This window comes from Giraffa tippelskirchi, chromosome 13, assembly GCF_054371585.1.
Source record: "Giraffa tippelskirchi isolate mGirTip1 chromosome 13, T2T-mGirTip1v1.2.pri, whole genome shotgun sequence".
Classification (NCBI taxonomy): domain Eukaryota; kingdom Metazoa; phylum Chordata; class Mammalia; order Artiodactyla; family Giraffidae; genus Giraffa; species Giraffa tippelskirchi.
In genome coordinates, this window is record NC_137287.1 from 19,272,698 (window position 1) to 19,288,010 (window position 15,313).

The following is a 15,313-nucleotide window of genomic DNA, read 5'->3' on the forward strand; positions in this document are numbered from 1 at the left end:
GGCCCCAACATCTGACTCTCAAATATTTTCATAGAGAGGTTAAAAATCAAATGTGCAATAAAGGTATGATTGCATCATCGTGCAAAGACATGATGACAATCTTGAGTCACTTGAGTCACATGAGCAGTGCAATTATTGTGTTTTATTTTTTACTTGCTCTACTGTTTCTTAGTGCCTCATACAGAGAACGTGCTTGATAAATACTTGTGGAATGAGTAAAAATGATGACAAGTTCATGCAAGGACCATAAAGGGAAAAACACAGGATGCTGAGTTACAGCCCCAGGGGATATTTACACAGGGTGATGGGGAGGTGATGTTTAATCTCAGCTTTAAAAAGGGCGAAGGCTGAGTCAGGAAAAGGAACAGCAGGTGCAAAGGCCAGCAGAGGCAAAGGGTCACGATGTGAGTTCTTGAGTGGTATGATCCTTACTCATCTTGTGTGAACTTTATAGGATTTAAGCTATGTTAAGTAGTTCAAAAGGGAGTCACGGTGCTTCCCTGGTGGTCCAGTGGTTAAGAATCTGCCTGCAAATGCAGGGGCCATGGGTTCAGTCCCTGTCCGGCAAGATTCCACATGCCATGGAGTAACTAAGCCCGTGTGCCACAACTACTGAAGCCAGAGCGCCCTAGAGCCTGTGTTCTGCAATGAGAAGCCTGCATCACAATGAAGAGGAGCCCCCGCTCTCCACAACTAGAGGAAGCCCTCGTGCAGCCACAAAGACCCAGACCATCCATAAATAAAACTTTGAATTATCTTGTTTAAAAAATGGAGTCACAGTGGCCAGCGTGAACATCCACATTAGTTGTTTCAAAACGTCCGCAGTAGGAGTGTGAAGAGTCCTAGAGGGATAGACTAAGAGCATTACCTTAGGGATGTGATGGGCAGTGTACTTCACTGGGACAGAGGACCAAGACCTCCTCCCCTGGGGGTCCTTGACTCCTCTGAAAGAGACCCTGGGCTGAGTGACTTGCAGCCGCTTTGCTGGAGGAACTGACTCCCTGCTCTGGGAGCCTTTCCAGATGGAAGCTGCCCGACTCCTGTCGGAGCAGAAGGTGACCTCCCACCCACACCTACTGTGACTCATTGCCGGTTGGGAGACAGTTGAGATGCTTCCTTTCAGGACTTCTTGGAGTGGTCTGCTATCCCCTTTCCCTACCTTAACCTGTTATGTGCCATAAACCAAGTGATTTGTGAACTGAATATTGGCTATGTTTCTTACATCCCCAGCCCCCTGACTGCGGGGCCCTGTAGCAGAGTTTGGTAGGTCAGCAGAGCTGGGAGGAGGTCGTGGTGGGAGCAGGGAGGCACAGAGAAAGTGGGGGAGTCAAGTCTTGGGTCTCACAGGCCACAGGAAGGAGCTGGATTTCATACCAAAAGGAAGTGGGGCTTAAAGGAGGGTTTTTAAGGAGGGATGTGGAATGGTTCATTTGATATTGGAAGTAGCAACCTTGGAATGAAGCTCTGCCTCTGGAGTAGCCTCACTTTCCTATGAAGACCTCTGCCCTCCATTTGATCTGGACCACTCAGTCAATTTGATCTCCCGGTCTTCGTCAAAAGATTCTGACCTCAAACTTACTGTCATGGAATCTCGTGTAGTGTCCAGCTTTGAGACATTATTTTAGCCCATCAGTTCTGCGGGCCTTTCATTTTTCCCAAGTTTTCTCGATTCTACTCTTGTATGCACTACAGCATCCCAGAGCTATGTACTTGGACTGCGCTGCTTTGGTCCAGTGTAATTTCACTTCTGTTATCAGCTTGCATCAAGGGAACCTGAAGGAGCAGCTGCAAAGCCAGGCCCCAAACATTCCCAGATCCCACTGACGATGCTCTGGTGAAGCGTCCTGGGTCTCTGTGCAGGAAGATGTGTGCCTCTCTAGAGCATGCGGCTGACTGTGGTTTTATGGAAGCAGAATCATATTTCAATCCTGAGGACTTTCGGGCAGTCAAATTTGTAGCCCATTTCCAAGACCTGTGTGAGACAACAAAATATGCACATCTTTGGGCCTTTTTTTTTTCCCCTCTAAACTCACGTTCCAGCTGCCCAAGGGCTTTCTAGGTGGCTCAGTGGTAAAGAATCCGCCTGCCAAGGCAGGAGATATGGGTTTGATCCCTGGGTAGGGAAGATCCCCTGAAGAAGGAAATGACAACTCACTTCAATATTCTTGACAGGGAAATCCCATGGACAGAGGAGCCTGGTGGGCCATAGTCCATGGGGTTGCAAAGAATCAAACATGACTGAGTGACTTAGCACACATCTCCTCTCTCCTCTCCAGCTCCCCAAGGCATTTATTTTTGCCTTTTGTGTTAATGTAGTTTTATTAGTCATCTCAATTCCTTTTGTGGAATAAGGGGGGATATAAAAAAGTAAAGCAGAATAAAATTATATATCCTGCCTAGGACAGGCACTTTATTCATGACCCTCCACGCTTTTCTCTCCTTCCCTTCAAAAAAAAAAGAAGTAAAAAATTCTAAGATGAAAATGTAGTTTGACTGTGCTTTGGACTTCATAAACTTTCTATTATGCAAACAAATTCTCTGTGCAGGAAAGCAAACATAATCAAGATGACTCCACATTAGCTGATGACCTAAAAGCTTTTGTTTCTTTCTCTTTTGCCCATCTTGCATTACAAAAGCCAGAAAGCCAGATATTTTATTTCCCAGCCCCTCCTGACTCGATGGACATGGGTTTGGGTGGACTCAGGGAGTTGGTGATGGACAGGGAGGCCTTGTGTGCTGCGGTTCATGGGGTCACAAAGAGTCGGACACGACTGAGTGACTGAACTGAACTGAACTTGCAATTGGACCCAGGTTTAGGGTTGCCAGATTGAAAAAATTATTAATATTTCTATTTATATAAAATAACAAAATAACTGGGGATACCCAGTTAAACTGGATTTCTCATGGGACATAATTACACTGAAAAAAAAAAATCTGTGTTTACCAAAATTCAAATTTAACTGGGCAACCTGTATCTCATTTGGCAATCCTACTCAGTTCTTATCATGAGATATAGGTGAAAGTATATTTGAGCACATTTGGGGACCACTTTATTCTGGATAAAAAGAGACTAACTAAAGAAAAGATTTATCTTTCCTGCCATGAAGGCAGTTGTGATGCCTGACACTTGAGCAGCTACTTTATCATTATAAGGCAACAACAAAAAATTAAAGCCAACGTGCTCAGCAAGACAAGAGCACAAAGAGCAAAGCCAGGTCCTTGATGGTTCTTCAATCAATACTGCTGAAGGCATTCTGGATACCCACCAGTGCTGCTGTCTTTGGTTTTGTTTTTTTTTTTTAATGAATTATACTTGATGTATAATGCTGTGTTAATTTCAGGTATACGGCAAAGTGATTCAGTTATAGACATATAAATATCTCACTTGTAAATATCATATATATATTGTTATATATATATATTTTTAGATTATTTCCATTTATTATAAGATATTGAACATATTATATACTATATACTAATAGTAGGTCCTTGCTGTTTATTTTACATATATATATAGTAGCACGTTTCTGTTAATCCCAAGCTATCTTTGCCCCTCCCCCCTCATTCTCCATTGACAAGCATAAGTTTGCTTTTCTATGTCTGTCAATCTGTTTGTATTTTATAAATAAGTTCACTTGTTTCATTTTAGATGCCACATATAAGTGATATCATACAGTGTCTGTCTGTCCCCATCCAACTCACTTAGTATGGTGATCTCTAGCTCCACCATGTTGCTGCACGTGGCATCATTTCATTATTTTTTAAGGCTGACTAATATTTCACTATTTATATACACATCTTTTTAAATATAATTTTAAAAAACCATTTTAGCTACCTCGAGTGACATATGGAATCTTTGTTTCCTGACCAGTGATGGAACTCGTGTTCCTTGCATTGGAGGTGCAAAGCCTTAACCACTGGACCGCCGGGGAAGTGCCTATGCCGTATCTTCTTTATCCACTCATCGGCCAATGAATATTTAGGTTGCTTCCTTGTCTCAGCTTTTGCAAACAGTGCTGCTATGAACACTGAGGTGCATGCATCTTTTTGAATTAGTTTTCATCTTTTCTGGATATATGCCCAGGAGTGAGATTGCTGGATCATATGGTAACTTAGTCGCAGTGCTTTTTTTAACATTATTTCTACTACTAAATATTCAAAAGCCTCACTAAAATTTTTGCAGGAAAAGATCACTCTTCATTAACGGCACCTAGGGCAGCTCCTAAATGGGAAATAAGCAAATGTAATAAGTGTGAAAAATTTATCAGAAATAAGTAAATGAGGCATCAGGGCAGCCATGGGGGCATTTTCTATGCTATTTGGGCCAAGGGGAGAAGGGATATATATATAAAGCAACAGCCAAAAGCACAAGTTCCAGAGCCAACCTGCCTGGTTTCAGATCCAGTTCTATCATTTATTGGCAGTGACAATATTTCAAGAAGAGAGGTGATCGCCCATGTCAGATGCTACTGAGAAGTTGAGACAGCCAAGGACCGAGAAAGCGTCCCTGGATGTGATGGTTTCAACGTCACTGATGTCCTTCCCAAGAGCAGCTCCAGTTAAGCAGTGCGTGTAGAAAGGATTACAAGAGGTTTTAGATGAGTGCGTGGAGAACAGGAGAGGCAGTGAGTGACTGTAAATCCTAGGTGAAATCAGTTCCAAGCTCCAATTCAAAAACTAAAACCACACTTTGCAACGCATGTCTTAGTCGTGGGAAGTACGGGGGGTGGGGGGAGTGGGGAGGGCGTGAAAGTTGACCCCTGGCGAGATCCTCTAAGGTGCTGGGTCAACCATTCCCTCTTGCGGTGCTTCTCAACTTCAGTTATTTCCAAATGTATCACTTTCGCCATCTCTGCTGTATTCATTTTTAAAATGAAATTTATAGGTACTTTAAGGGATATTTTATAACACAACCATCAGCAGTAATGGTGTATCCTTAGCCTCAAACAGAACGCAAACCATTAAAAAATGTAAGGAAAAACAGAAATTGAAGCCGAGCAAAGTTTTAAAAACTTCAGCCAAATGCTACTGCTGCCACAGTTGGTGAAGTGCTATAACACTCTTGACCTTCACTTATGATCAAAACCAAAACCGATGCTAAGGGGGAGGTGAGGAGGGAGACGGGTGGGTTGGGAGTTTGAGGTTGGCACACGCAAACTGTTATATATAGACTAGATAAAAAAAACAAGGTCCTACTGTATAGTATAGGGAACTAGATCCAATTGTAATGAACCATAATGGAAAAGAATATAAAAAAGAATGCATACATATATATAACTGAATCACTTTGCTGTACAACAGACATAAATACAACATTGTAAGTCAACTGTACTTCAATTAAAAAACAAGACCAAGACATTAGGAACAATGCTAACACGGTAGTGCAAGCACACATAAAATTGAAACGTTATAAAAAAGTACTTACCCTTACTATTGATAATGTGCTATGAACATTTTCCATTCTGTTCCTTATCTTTTAAAAATAATGGACTTGATCCCCCAAATGGATTCACCATCCGTTAATTGCTAGCACATGGCTTCAAAAACAATGAATTAGTAAATATGACATTAGTGTTGAAGACCCATCAGTACCAGCCGTCGATCTTTTCCTTGAACTAATTCTTAAGATCTGAAAGACAGTTGAAAAGCAAGTAACTTTCTCACTGGGTTAGTCAATGTTATTTCATGCTGTATCACCACCGACTCCCGCCCACAAGCATGCTGTTGTGTAGTGGGACACAGGGAATACTCTAGGGAACACTGAGCTCTGATTCTGCAACCTCTAGGAGAGGAGAGGGCTGGGGGGCTGCCTCATTGCCATTCTGCATACTCAGGTTCAGGTTCACAGCTCACTCACATAACCAAGAAAGTCATCAGGCATGGACAGGCCTTATGATTCTGAATCTCCAGGGACCCTTAATCTGTATTGTATCTGTATTAGTTTCTTACTGCTGCTATAACAAACCTCCACAGACTCACCGGCTTACAACAATACAAGTTTATTCTCTTCTTGTCCTGGGAGTAAGAAACCTGAAATTAGTTTCACTGGACTAAAGTCCAAGTGTTGGCAAGCCTGGTTCCTTCTGGACGCTCTGAGATATCCTCTTGCCCTTTTCAGCATCCAGTGGCCACTTATATTCAACTTTCGCCCTTCCCTCATCTTCAAAGCGTATCACTCCGGTCTCTGCTTCTGGCGTCACACCGCCTGTTCCTCTGACTCTATCCCCTTCCTTCCCTTAAAAGGAGGGACTCTTGTGATTATATCCAGCCTACCTGGATGCTCCCACCTCAAGATCCTTAACTTAAACACATCTGCAAAGCCCCTTTTGCCATACAAGGTAACATTCTCAGTTTGGGGGGAATAGAAATGGACATTCTAGGGGGTCGTCATCCAGCCTGCCACAGTGACCAAGGCGAAGGAGGACTTGAGCAGGCAAGGGCAGAAACGGGAGCAGAGGCAAGCCCCAACCTGTGGTCAGGATGCCAAGTGCAAGGCCAGGTGCCACACATAAGAGCACAGGGGAGTAAATCCCACAACAGATGCAAGGGCAGGAGCTGAGTCTGACTCACGGGGAGTGAGCCAAAGTCAAGGTCGGGCTGAGGATCTTCGGTTCCAGCTGACAAAGAGGGGAACCACAGCCCCCCACCCAGGGGAGCAAAGGATAAACAGCAGAAGACCAACACACAGGCAACTGGCAACGGAGATTTATTTAAACTGTTAGCCAACAGGAACAGGAACTTGTACAACCACCCCAGTAAACGAGGCTTCTTGGAGAGTGGCGGAGAATGGAAGCTGGGGCCTCACCACCACTCAGGAAACTTGGAGACTCAACTCCGGAAAGGTCGCTGGCTTCAGCTTTGGCTCAGCACGAGTCTTGAGCAGATCAATAAGTTATTTCCTTCAAACCTGAGGGGAGGAAACGCACAGATGCTGAGAAGGGACTGTCACAGGCTGAGGCAGAGAAAACAGTCTGGGGAAGAATGTGACCCCCGGGCCCCAGGCCCAGAGGGACCGGCTCTGGGGTGACGGCTGCACATTCAATTACTGCACCCGGGCCTCCTGGTTGTGTAAGATAAGATTCCACAAGGAAACAGAAGGCTGGATGAGACAGTGTTTACGGGCAGTTTAAAAGGGATTAAGAAGTGTTACAGCAGTTTATGGGCTGGCTCTCTGCAGTAAAACCCACAAGTTCATTCTTTAAATGCTGAACTTTTTTTTTTTTCTGAATTAATACCTTTCATTCAGACAACTTGTTTAATGAGTTCAATCTTGAGTGTTCTGCTTTTTACCTTAAATACATTTAAAAATTACTATTAGCCCACTTTGGGTGAGAAAGAAGTCAAAGGGTTACTGACTAGCCTTAGCAATTTTGTTCATCCTTTTCTCTTTGAGTTAAATGCAGTAATTAAAAAGACTGGTGTCGGCAATTTATTGCTTCACATATCTGGTAATTTCTTTTTTATCAAATACTAACTAGTCAATCCTAAAGCAAATCAGTCCTAAATATTCATTGGAAGGACTGATGCTGAAGCTGAAACTCCAATACTTTGGCCACCTGATGCGAAGAACTGACTCATTGGAAAGGACCCTGATGCTGGGAAAGATTGAAGGTGGAAAGAGAAGGGGATGACAGAGGATGAGATAGTTGGATGGCATCACCGACTAGATGGACATGAGTTTGAATAAGCTCCAGGAGTTGGTGATGGACAGGGAAGCCTGGCCTGCTGCGGTCCATGGGGTTGCAAAGAGTTGGACACAACTGAGCGACTGAACTGAACTGAACACGGTGGGTGGTAAGCTGAGGAGACTCTGAATTCTGCTGTCTTCCTCTGAAGAGTGTTGAGTTTTGTTTTAGTAGGCAACTTTATTATTGGAGAATCATTCTGATTTTCCAGAGTATTGGCTGTAGGTTTGTTTAGTATCAATCTGTTTGGATTTTGTCCTACAGCCTCTTCTCTAGGAACTTGATCTTTTAAATGCTGAACTTCAAGCAAATATAGTTTCCCCTCTACACACATACAAGTTAAGTACAGTAAGTCCCTTACGTATGAACGAGCTCCGTTCCATTCCATTCCAAGAGCGTATTAGCAAGTCCAATTTGTTCATAGTACAACAAAGTTAGCCTCCGTACCCAACTAACACAATTGGCTATACAGTACTGTACTGTAATAGGTTTATAATACTTTTCACACAAATAATACATAAAAAAACAAACACATAAAACAAAACACTTTAAATCTCACAGTACAGTACCTTGAAAAGTACAGTAGTACAATACAACAGCTCAGCATACAGGGGCTGGCACTGAGTGAAGAGGCAAGAAGAGTTACTGACGGAGGCGGCCAGGGAGGTGGGGGACTGTAGAGCTGAAGGACTGTCAGCAATAGGAGACGGAGGAAAAGCTGCAACGTCACTCACATCTGACACTGACGGAACGCACGTTCACATCTTTAAAAGTTTGCAACTTGAAGGTTTGTATGTAAGTGACTTACTGTACTGATACCACAAGCAGTCAGGCGCGAAGTGGGGAAAAGAAGCTCCTTATATAGAAAAGCTCAATGCATCATTACTTGACGGAATCTAGAATTCTATACTATTACAAGTCACCTATATTTTTTTAAAGTGTAAGAAAATTAAGTAAATGCAGACAGAACTTCATGACAGAATATTTATAAAGCCATGAAAATTATGCTCATGCAGAAATTTTAATAGCAAGGGGAAATACTTATGTTATAATATTAAGCTTAAAAAGATTCGGAATCAAAGTTACATAGATAAATTAAATCCCACTAAAAACAAATCAACAGCTAGAAAAAGAATAGAAGGGGAAAGCTGCCAGAGGTTATCTCTGAGTGATGGGCATATGGGTGATTTTTTTTTTTTCTTTGCCATACTTTTTTTAAGAAGTTTCCAAAGTCTTTGCTTAAAATTACACTGTTTTCAAAAAATGGGGGAAAACAGCAGTACAAAAACACAGTAATAAATGATTTTTTAAATAAAAAATAATTTAAATGAATTTTGTGGGTTGAACTGCCCAGCTGGGTAAATTTATAAACTGGCAGAAAGATAAGCCCAAGGAGGATGATTAACAACCTGGAATTTTCACACAGGAGACAGTCCTTGACTCCCCCAAGCTCTTTGTTTTATATTCACTACCTGCCTAAGGCAGTGTGTCTGACATAGCTATAGGAAGTCTGAGGGTGCCTGTAACAGCAAAGGCCAGAACCGGGATCTAAAACTATCTCCACTGGGCTAGAGAGATGCCCAGGGGAAGCAAGGTCAACAAGGGGCAGCTGTAAAGGAGGAACAGGGTCAAGATCAAGGAAACAAGGCACTGAGACAAGGCTCCTAGCTTTGCCCCCACCGCCCGACTCTTCCAAGCCAGGGGAATTCACCTCCAATATAAAAGAAGATGAGAGAGAGAAATTCAACCCACAGCTGCAGGGGTGTTAAGACAGAAATAATGACCTGTGTGTTTTAACATCCAATAAACCTGGTTACAAGCAGATCAAAAAGCTGAACATTGGATCCTTTCATTACGATGATTACAAGACTCAAGGTCTCTTACCACCCAGTTGAGGAAATTCCACAAACAACCCTAAAGGGCTGTTGGTTGGTTTTCATACACGTGGTTTATTTAAACAGTTCTCCTGGGTTTTGTGCTATAAAAACAGAGGATATAACTGCTGATTCTCTATGTTCACGGATCCATGTATACGAGCCCTAGTTCCTCCTGGGTGGAAAATTTCCATTGAGCGTTATGCTCTCTGGAGACAAAAAATTCCCTAGACAAATTCCGATCAGTATAAGTGAAGTCACCTACCTAGTTCACTTCCTCCTTTGGTGGCCCAGCAAAGGCAGTAATGCTGCATGAGCTGTTCAAGAAGCTCCATTTCATCCAGGAATTCAAGGGACTCTATTCTGTGGAATGAAAAGACAACAGTACAAATGTATCCAATTAAAAATGAAGGCCGTGACGCATACTGTCGGGCATGGAAAAGAGTTCAGGATAGACTATGTGAAAAGAAGCAGGCTACAGAATAGTACATGTGGCATGGGCCCATTTTAGCTGAATTTTATTGAAAAGAAGAAAAAAAAACTCCATAAGCAAAGTCAAAAGTGACAGATGACAAACTAGAGGAGAATGTTTGTAATACAAATGACAAGGGGGTAGATTTCCTTGTCATATAAAAGAGCTGTTACACTTCAGTAAGAAAGAACACTTTTTAAAACCTATTTAAAAGATGGGTAAAAGACCACATCACTGGCAAGGAAAAAAAACAAGAGCTTTTCAATCTCATTTATGTGAAAAGAAAATGTAAATTAAAGCAGGATTGCTGCCACGTCCTGCTTGCTGTCGACTGTACACGGTGGGGTGCTGCTCCAAGACCTTGCTTCAGATGTCATGGACTGCACCCCGGAACCACTGGCAAAGAAGATCTTTAAAGGAGTTTTAGTAGCAGAACCTGTGGGCATTTTTGGTGTGTGTTTTTTGTTTAAAAAGATGAACACAAGCCAAGATTTTAGGCAAGCGATGAGCAAGAAATTTCCCTTCACCTTGGAAGTTTACTACAAATCCATTGAACACTCTGGATGGAATGTATGGAATCAGAAAGCAAGATCAAGAAATATGGTTGAACGGCAAAAATTAGGAGTCTGATTATCGATCACGGTTTGCTCTACTTCATAGGATCGGGCAAGATTAAAACTCCAAAGTTGACATGGATGGATTTTAGAATATTTAAGGTTAAATGTAAATTCTAATTAAGCTGGAGGTTTTATTCTTCGGACTAACTGTGAAGAAATTGACGGAGGGTTTCTTTTATTACGTTATAAACAGAGTTTTGTTTACTACTCAAAATAAAGTGGTTCTCCTTAAAAAAATGTTGTGCACCTGAAACTAATGACATCTGTCAATTATATCTCAATTTGAAAAACTGCTGTTGTTAGCATATATCCACACATCAATATAAATACCAGGCACCACTAAATAGGATATGGTAACCCTGAACATCTTGACATGCAGAGATAAATACAAACTATTCTTAAGCTTTCGAAAGGATGGTGGTTTACAGACAAATACATGTATCAATCTACTGATTAAAAAAATACAAATCTATAGATTAATAAATACTTATATACACATAGAAAAAGAATATACTCCAATTTATTCACAGCACGTAACTGCTCTATACTTCATGCACTTTACTTGAAAATTGTTTTAGAACAACAAGTATGTATTTCTTTTATAATGAGGGGGAAGTTCCACTTAAAAATCCATAAGCAGACTCCCCCCTCCCCGTCCACTTAGAACCCCTTGGGCAACATGACTTTCCTCCTTTTCCAAAACACAGGGATTGTGCAAGATTTCCACTGCAGCGGTGTAACTGCTTATTTTGACTAAAATAATCTGTTTGGGCATAAACCTTATCTTGGCTAATAGCTAATGAGCTACTCTCAAGGAGCTAGCAATGTTTAATCTATGTTAGCAGCAGTTAACTTGTTTCAAAATAGGTCTAGTTTGGGGGTGGGTTTTTTTTTTTAACATTAAAAGGTATGGACAATGATGCCTTTCATTCACAATTATTTGCCATGGAGCGGACTCTTGTCAATCCCATACCTGATCACTTCGGCACGTGGCAACTTGGTGTACAATTCCATCATGTCGATGGCTGACGCTGACTCCCACCCGCTGGACAGGAGCCGTTCTCTCTAAAACGTGGGGCGGAGAGAAAGGGAGAGGACAGGGGCTGTCACACGACCTGAAGCGCTCTTTGCACACACAGCTTCCCTCGGAGGGCTCCTCTTTCAAAAGCCCATTCTGGACCCTCTCATCTGTCTTTTCATTTTCCCCATTTTCTCTACTCAACAGGTACTGTTACAATGGGGGGAAAGGCACCCTAAAGTATAATATTTAAAGAGAAATAAAGGAAGAATCACTTCATGGCAGATAGATGGGGAAACAGTGGAAACAGTGGCTGACTTTATTTTTCTGGGCTCCAAAATCACTGCAGATGGTGACTGAAGCCGTAAAATTAAAAGACGCTTCCTCCTTGGAAGGAAAGTTATGGCCAACCTAGACAGTACATTAAAAAGCAGAGACATTACTTTGCCAACAAAGGTCCGTCTAGTCAAGGCTATGGTTTTTCCAGTGGTCATGTATGGATGTGAGAGTTGGACTGTGAAGAAAGCTGAGCACCGAAGAATTGATGCTTTTGAACTGTGGTGTTGGAGAAGACTCTTTAGAGTCCTTTGGACTGCAAGGAGATCCATCCAGTCCATCCTAAAGGAAATCAGTCCTGGGTGTTCATTGGAAGGACTGATGTTGAAGCTGAAACTCCAATACTTTGGCCACCTCATGCAAAGAGCTGAATCATTGGAAAAGACCCTGATGCTGGGAAAGATTGAGGGCTTGAGGGCGGGAGGAGAAGGGGACGACAGAGGATGAGATGGCTGGATGGCATCGCCGACTCGATGGACATGGGTTTGGGTGGACTCAGGGAGTTGGTGATGGACAGGGAGGCCTGGCATGCTGCGGTTCATGGGGTCGCAAAGAGTCAGACACGACTGAGCAACTGAACTGAATTTCTATATAAGTAACAGGTTTTTAAAGGGCCCTGGTGGTAGTATGACACAAGACATGTAAAAACTAAGCTATTTAAACAGGGGTAGGGGTGGGGAAGTGCCTCTTCACCAAAAAATTTCTAAATTTTGGGGGAACAGTTACAGATTGCAAGAATTTAAGGGACCTATCAGTCAAGTACAAAGTGGGAATTATGTTTGGATCCTGATTCAAATACACCAACCATGAACAATTTTTTAGACGACTGGTAAAAACCAAGTATGAATTGGGTGGGTGTCAGCTGCTATGAAGGAGGATATCGACTTGTCAGAGGTGATCATGGTATTATCATTATCCTGGGCAGGGGAAGGTCCTCACTGGTCGGAGATTCACACTGAAGTACTTACAAGGTAAATGAAACACTGTCTGGGGTTTGCCTTAAATATTCCAACGATGTGCTCACTCAGTCGTGTCCGACTCTTTGTGACCTCATGGACTGTAGCCCGCCAGGCTTCTCTGTCCGTGGGATTATCCACGCAAGAATAGGGGAGTGGGTAGCCATTTCCTCCTCCAGGGGATCTTTCTGACCCAGGGATTGAACCCACGTCTACTCATGTCTCCTGAACTGTCGGCAGATTCTTTACCACCGAGCCACCTTTCCTATGACACCACCAACAAAAATTTGGGGGAAGGGGTAACAATATGGCAGTGACAAAATATTATTAATTATTGAAGATGGCTGGTGGGACATGGGTGTTCGCTTTTAATTATTCACTCTACTGTTATGTTGTTTGAAAAACAGCATTATAAAAAATTAAAGTAACAGGAGACAGGAAATGTATTTTCCATGCCAAGATGGTAGCACAGGGGTTGGATATCCCCCAAACGATGAACCAGTGGCCCACGTGGAGCCCTGGCTGCCCGCAGGCAGGCACTCCGGAAGGACTCTCACATTCTCCCATCTGCGGAGGGAGGAGGCCCTTTCTCGGTTGGCCAAGGGTACAAGAGGACATCCGGGTCTCTGCCCTCTGACCTGCGACTCCAACGACTTGCAAGTCTCCACTCCGGCCAGGTCACACTGTCGTCTCCGCAGGTTCTCGATCATGATCTGCCCAAACCTGTCATCCATGTTCACCTGGGAAGGGAGAGAGGAGGCTGGGCACCGCCACAGGGTCTCTCTGGTTCTTAAAACAGGCAAAATATAAAATAACCACATCCTATTTCTAAGCAGTCAAGGCTGATAATAGCCAGTGCAGGTCACGGGTTTGCAGTGCTGATGGAGTGCAGCCCTCGAAAGGCAACTGGGCAGTGTTCATCCATTGAAAACACTCCGCCTGGGACCAGATAACTCCACTGCCAGGAGCCTGTCTCACAGCTAGACTTGCGTGTGTATGCAAAGATGCAAGAACATTTATTGCAGCACTATGTATGACAGAAAGATCTGGAAAGAACTTAAATACCCACTGCCTGGGGTTAAATAAATTCTGGCAGGTTTATACAATGAAATACCATATAGCCGTGAAAACACGAAAACATAAAAAGAAGATAGACAGATATGAGATGGCCCCTAAGATAAACTCTTGAAAAGTAATTTACAGAGGAATGTGTATAGTATGCTCCCATCTACCTTTAGGAGAGAAAAAAATCTCTCGTCACGTTTATATATGCACAGGAAAATTCTAGAACACAGCAAGGTTGCTTCCCAGGTTAGAGGCCGAGGTCTGCAATAGATGAGAGACTTTTCTTTGTTTACCCTTCAAACTATATGCCTTTTTTTTTATTCTGCATGTGGCATTACTTTCTGAATAAAGAAGAAAGGCAATGCCAAAGAATGTTCAGACTACTATACAATTGTGCTCATTTCACATTCTAGCAAGGTAGTGTTCAATATCCTTCAAGCTAGGCTTCAACAGTACATGAACCAAGAACTTTCCGATGTATTTCAAAACAGGATTTAGAAAAGGCAGAGGAACACCAGAGATCAAATTGCTAACATCCGTTGGATCATAAAAAAGGAAGAGAATTCCAGAAAAACATCTACTTCGACTTCACTGACTACGCTAAAGACTTTGACTGTGAGGATCACAACTGTGGGAAATTCTTAGAGATAGGAATACCAGACCAGCTTACCCACCTCTGAATAAAAAAAAAAAAATGGTTTAAAAAACATCATGTATATATGTGTGCAAAATGGCTGATGCATGTCAATGTATGGCAAAAACCACTACAATATTGTAAAGTAATCAGCCTCCAATTAAAATAAATAAATAACATCAGGTATATGTGTGTGCAAAACAAAATATTACGCACATTACTGGAGCGCACACACTGGTACTTTGTCATATATAAGGTATCAAAAATTCAGCACTTTAACAATATATGAAGTGATTCCCCAATCCTCTGCAAAACAAGAACCAATGTTACTCTTTCTTGGGGGGGATGCATAGGGATTATGTGCAGTAATGATATGACTGCAGACTGTTCATTCAGAACAGAAGCATATTTGTGAGCACAAACCCCTTCATTTCATTGCCTCGGTTTGAATCTTGGCTTGATATTTAATAGCTGCGAGCAAGATACCTAATCCCTTGGTTCAAACCCTCACCTGTAAAACCAGGATAGTACTAGTACCTACCTTGTGGGCTGTTGTAATGATTAAACAGGTTAATATATATGAAACTCAAAGAAAAGCACCGGCTATATAAGTAATCAAATTCTAAGAATCTGAAATCATTATTACTGAAATAATC

The 15,313-nt window shown here is 42.3% G+C and overlaps 1 protein-coding gene and 1 pseudogene across 2 annotated transcripts in view; one reads left to right on the top strand and one right to left on the bottom strand.

Moving 5' to 3' along the window:
- Positions 1-6,690: 6,690 nt before the first annotated feature.
- Positions 6,691-15,313, bottom strand: part of LCMT1 (leucine carboxyl methyltransferase 1) — a 65,727-nt gene continuing 57,104 nt past the window's right edge. For both annotated transcript variants that reach the window (XM_081554431.1, XM_081554432.1), the window contains 4 exons: positions 13,597-13,698; positions 11,622-11,713; positions 9,825-9,922; positions 6,691-6,907 (listed from right to left, as the gene is read on the bottom strand). In XM_081554431.1, the coding sequence (XP_081410557.1) occupies positions 6,885-6,907; positions 9,825-9,922; positions 11,622-11,713; positions 13,597-13,698 (315 nt within the window). In that variant the 3' untranslated portion in view covers positions 6,691-6,884. The remainder of the gene's footprint in view (positions 6,908-9,824; positions 9,923-11,621; positions 11,714-13,596; positions 13,699-15,313) is intronic.
- On the top strand, positions 10,407-10,653 carry LOC145531591 (protein CEBPZOS pseudogene; annotated as a pseudogene).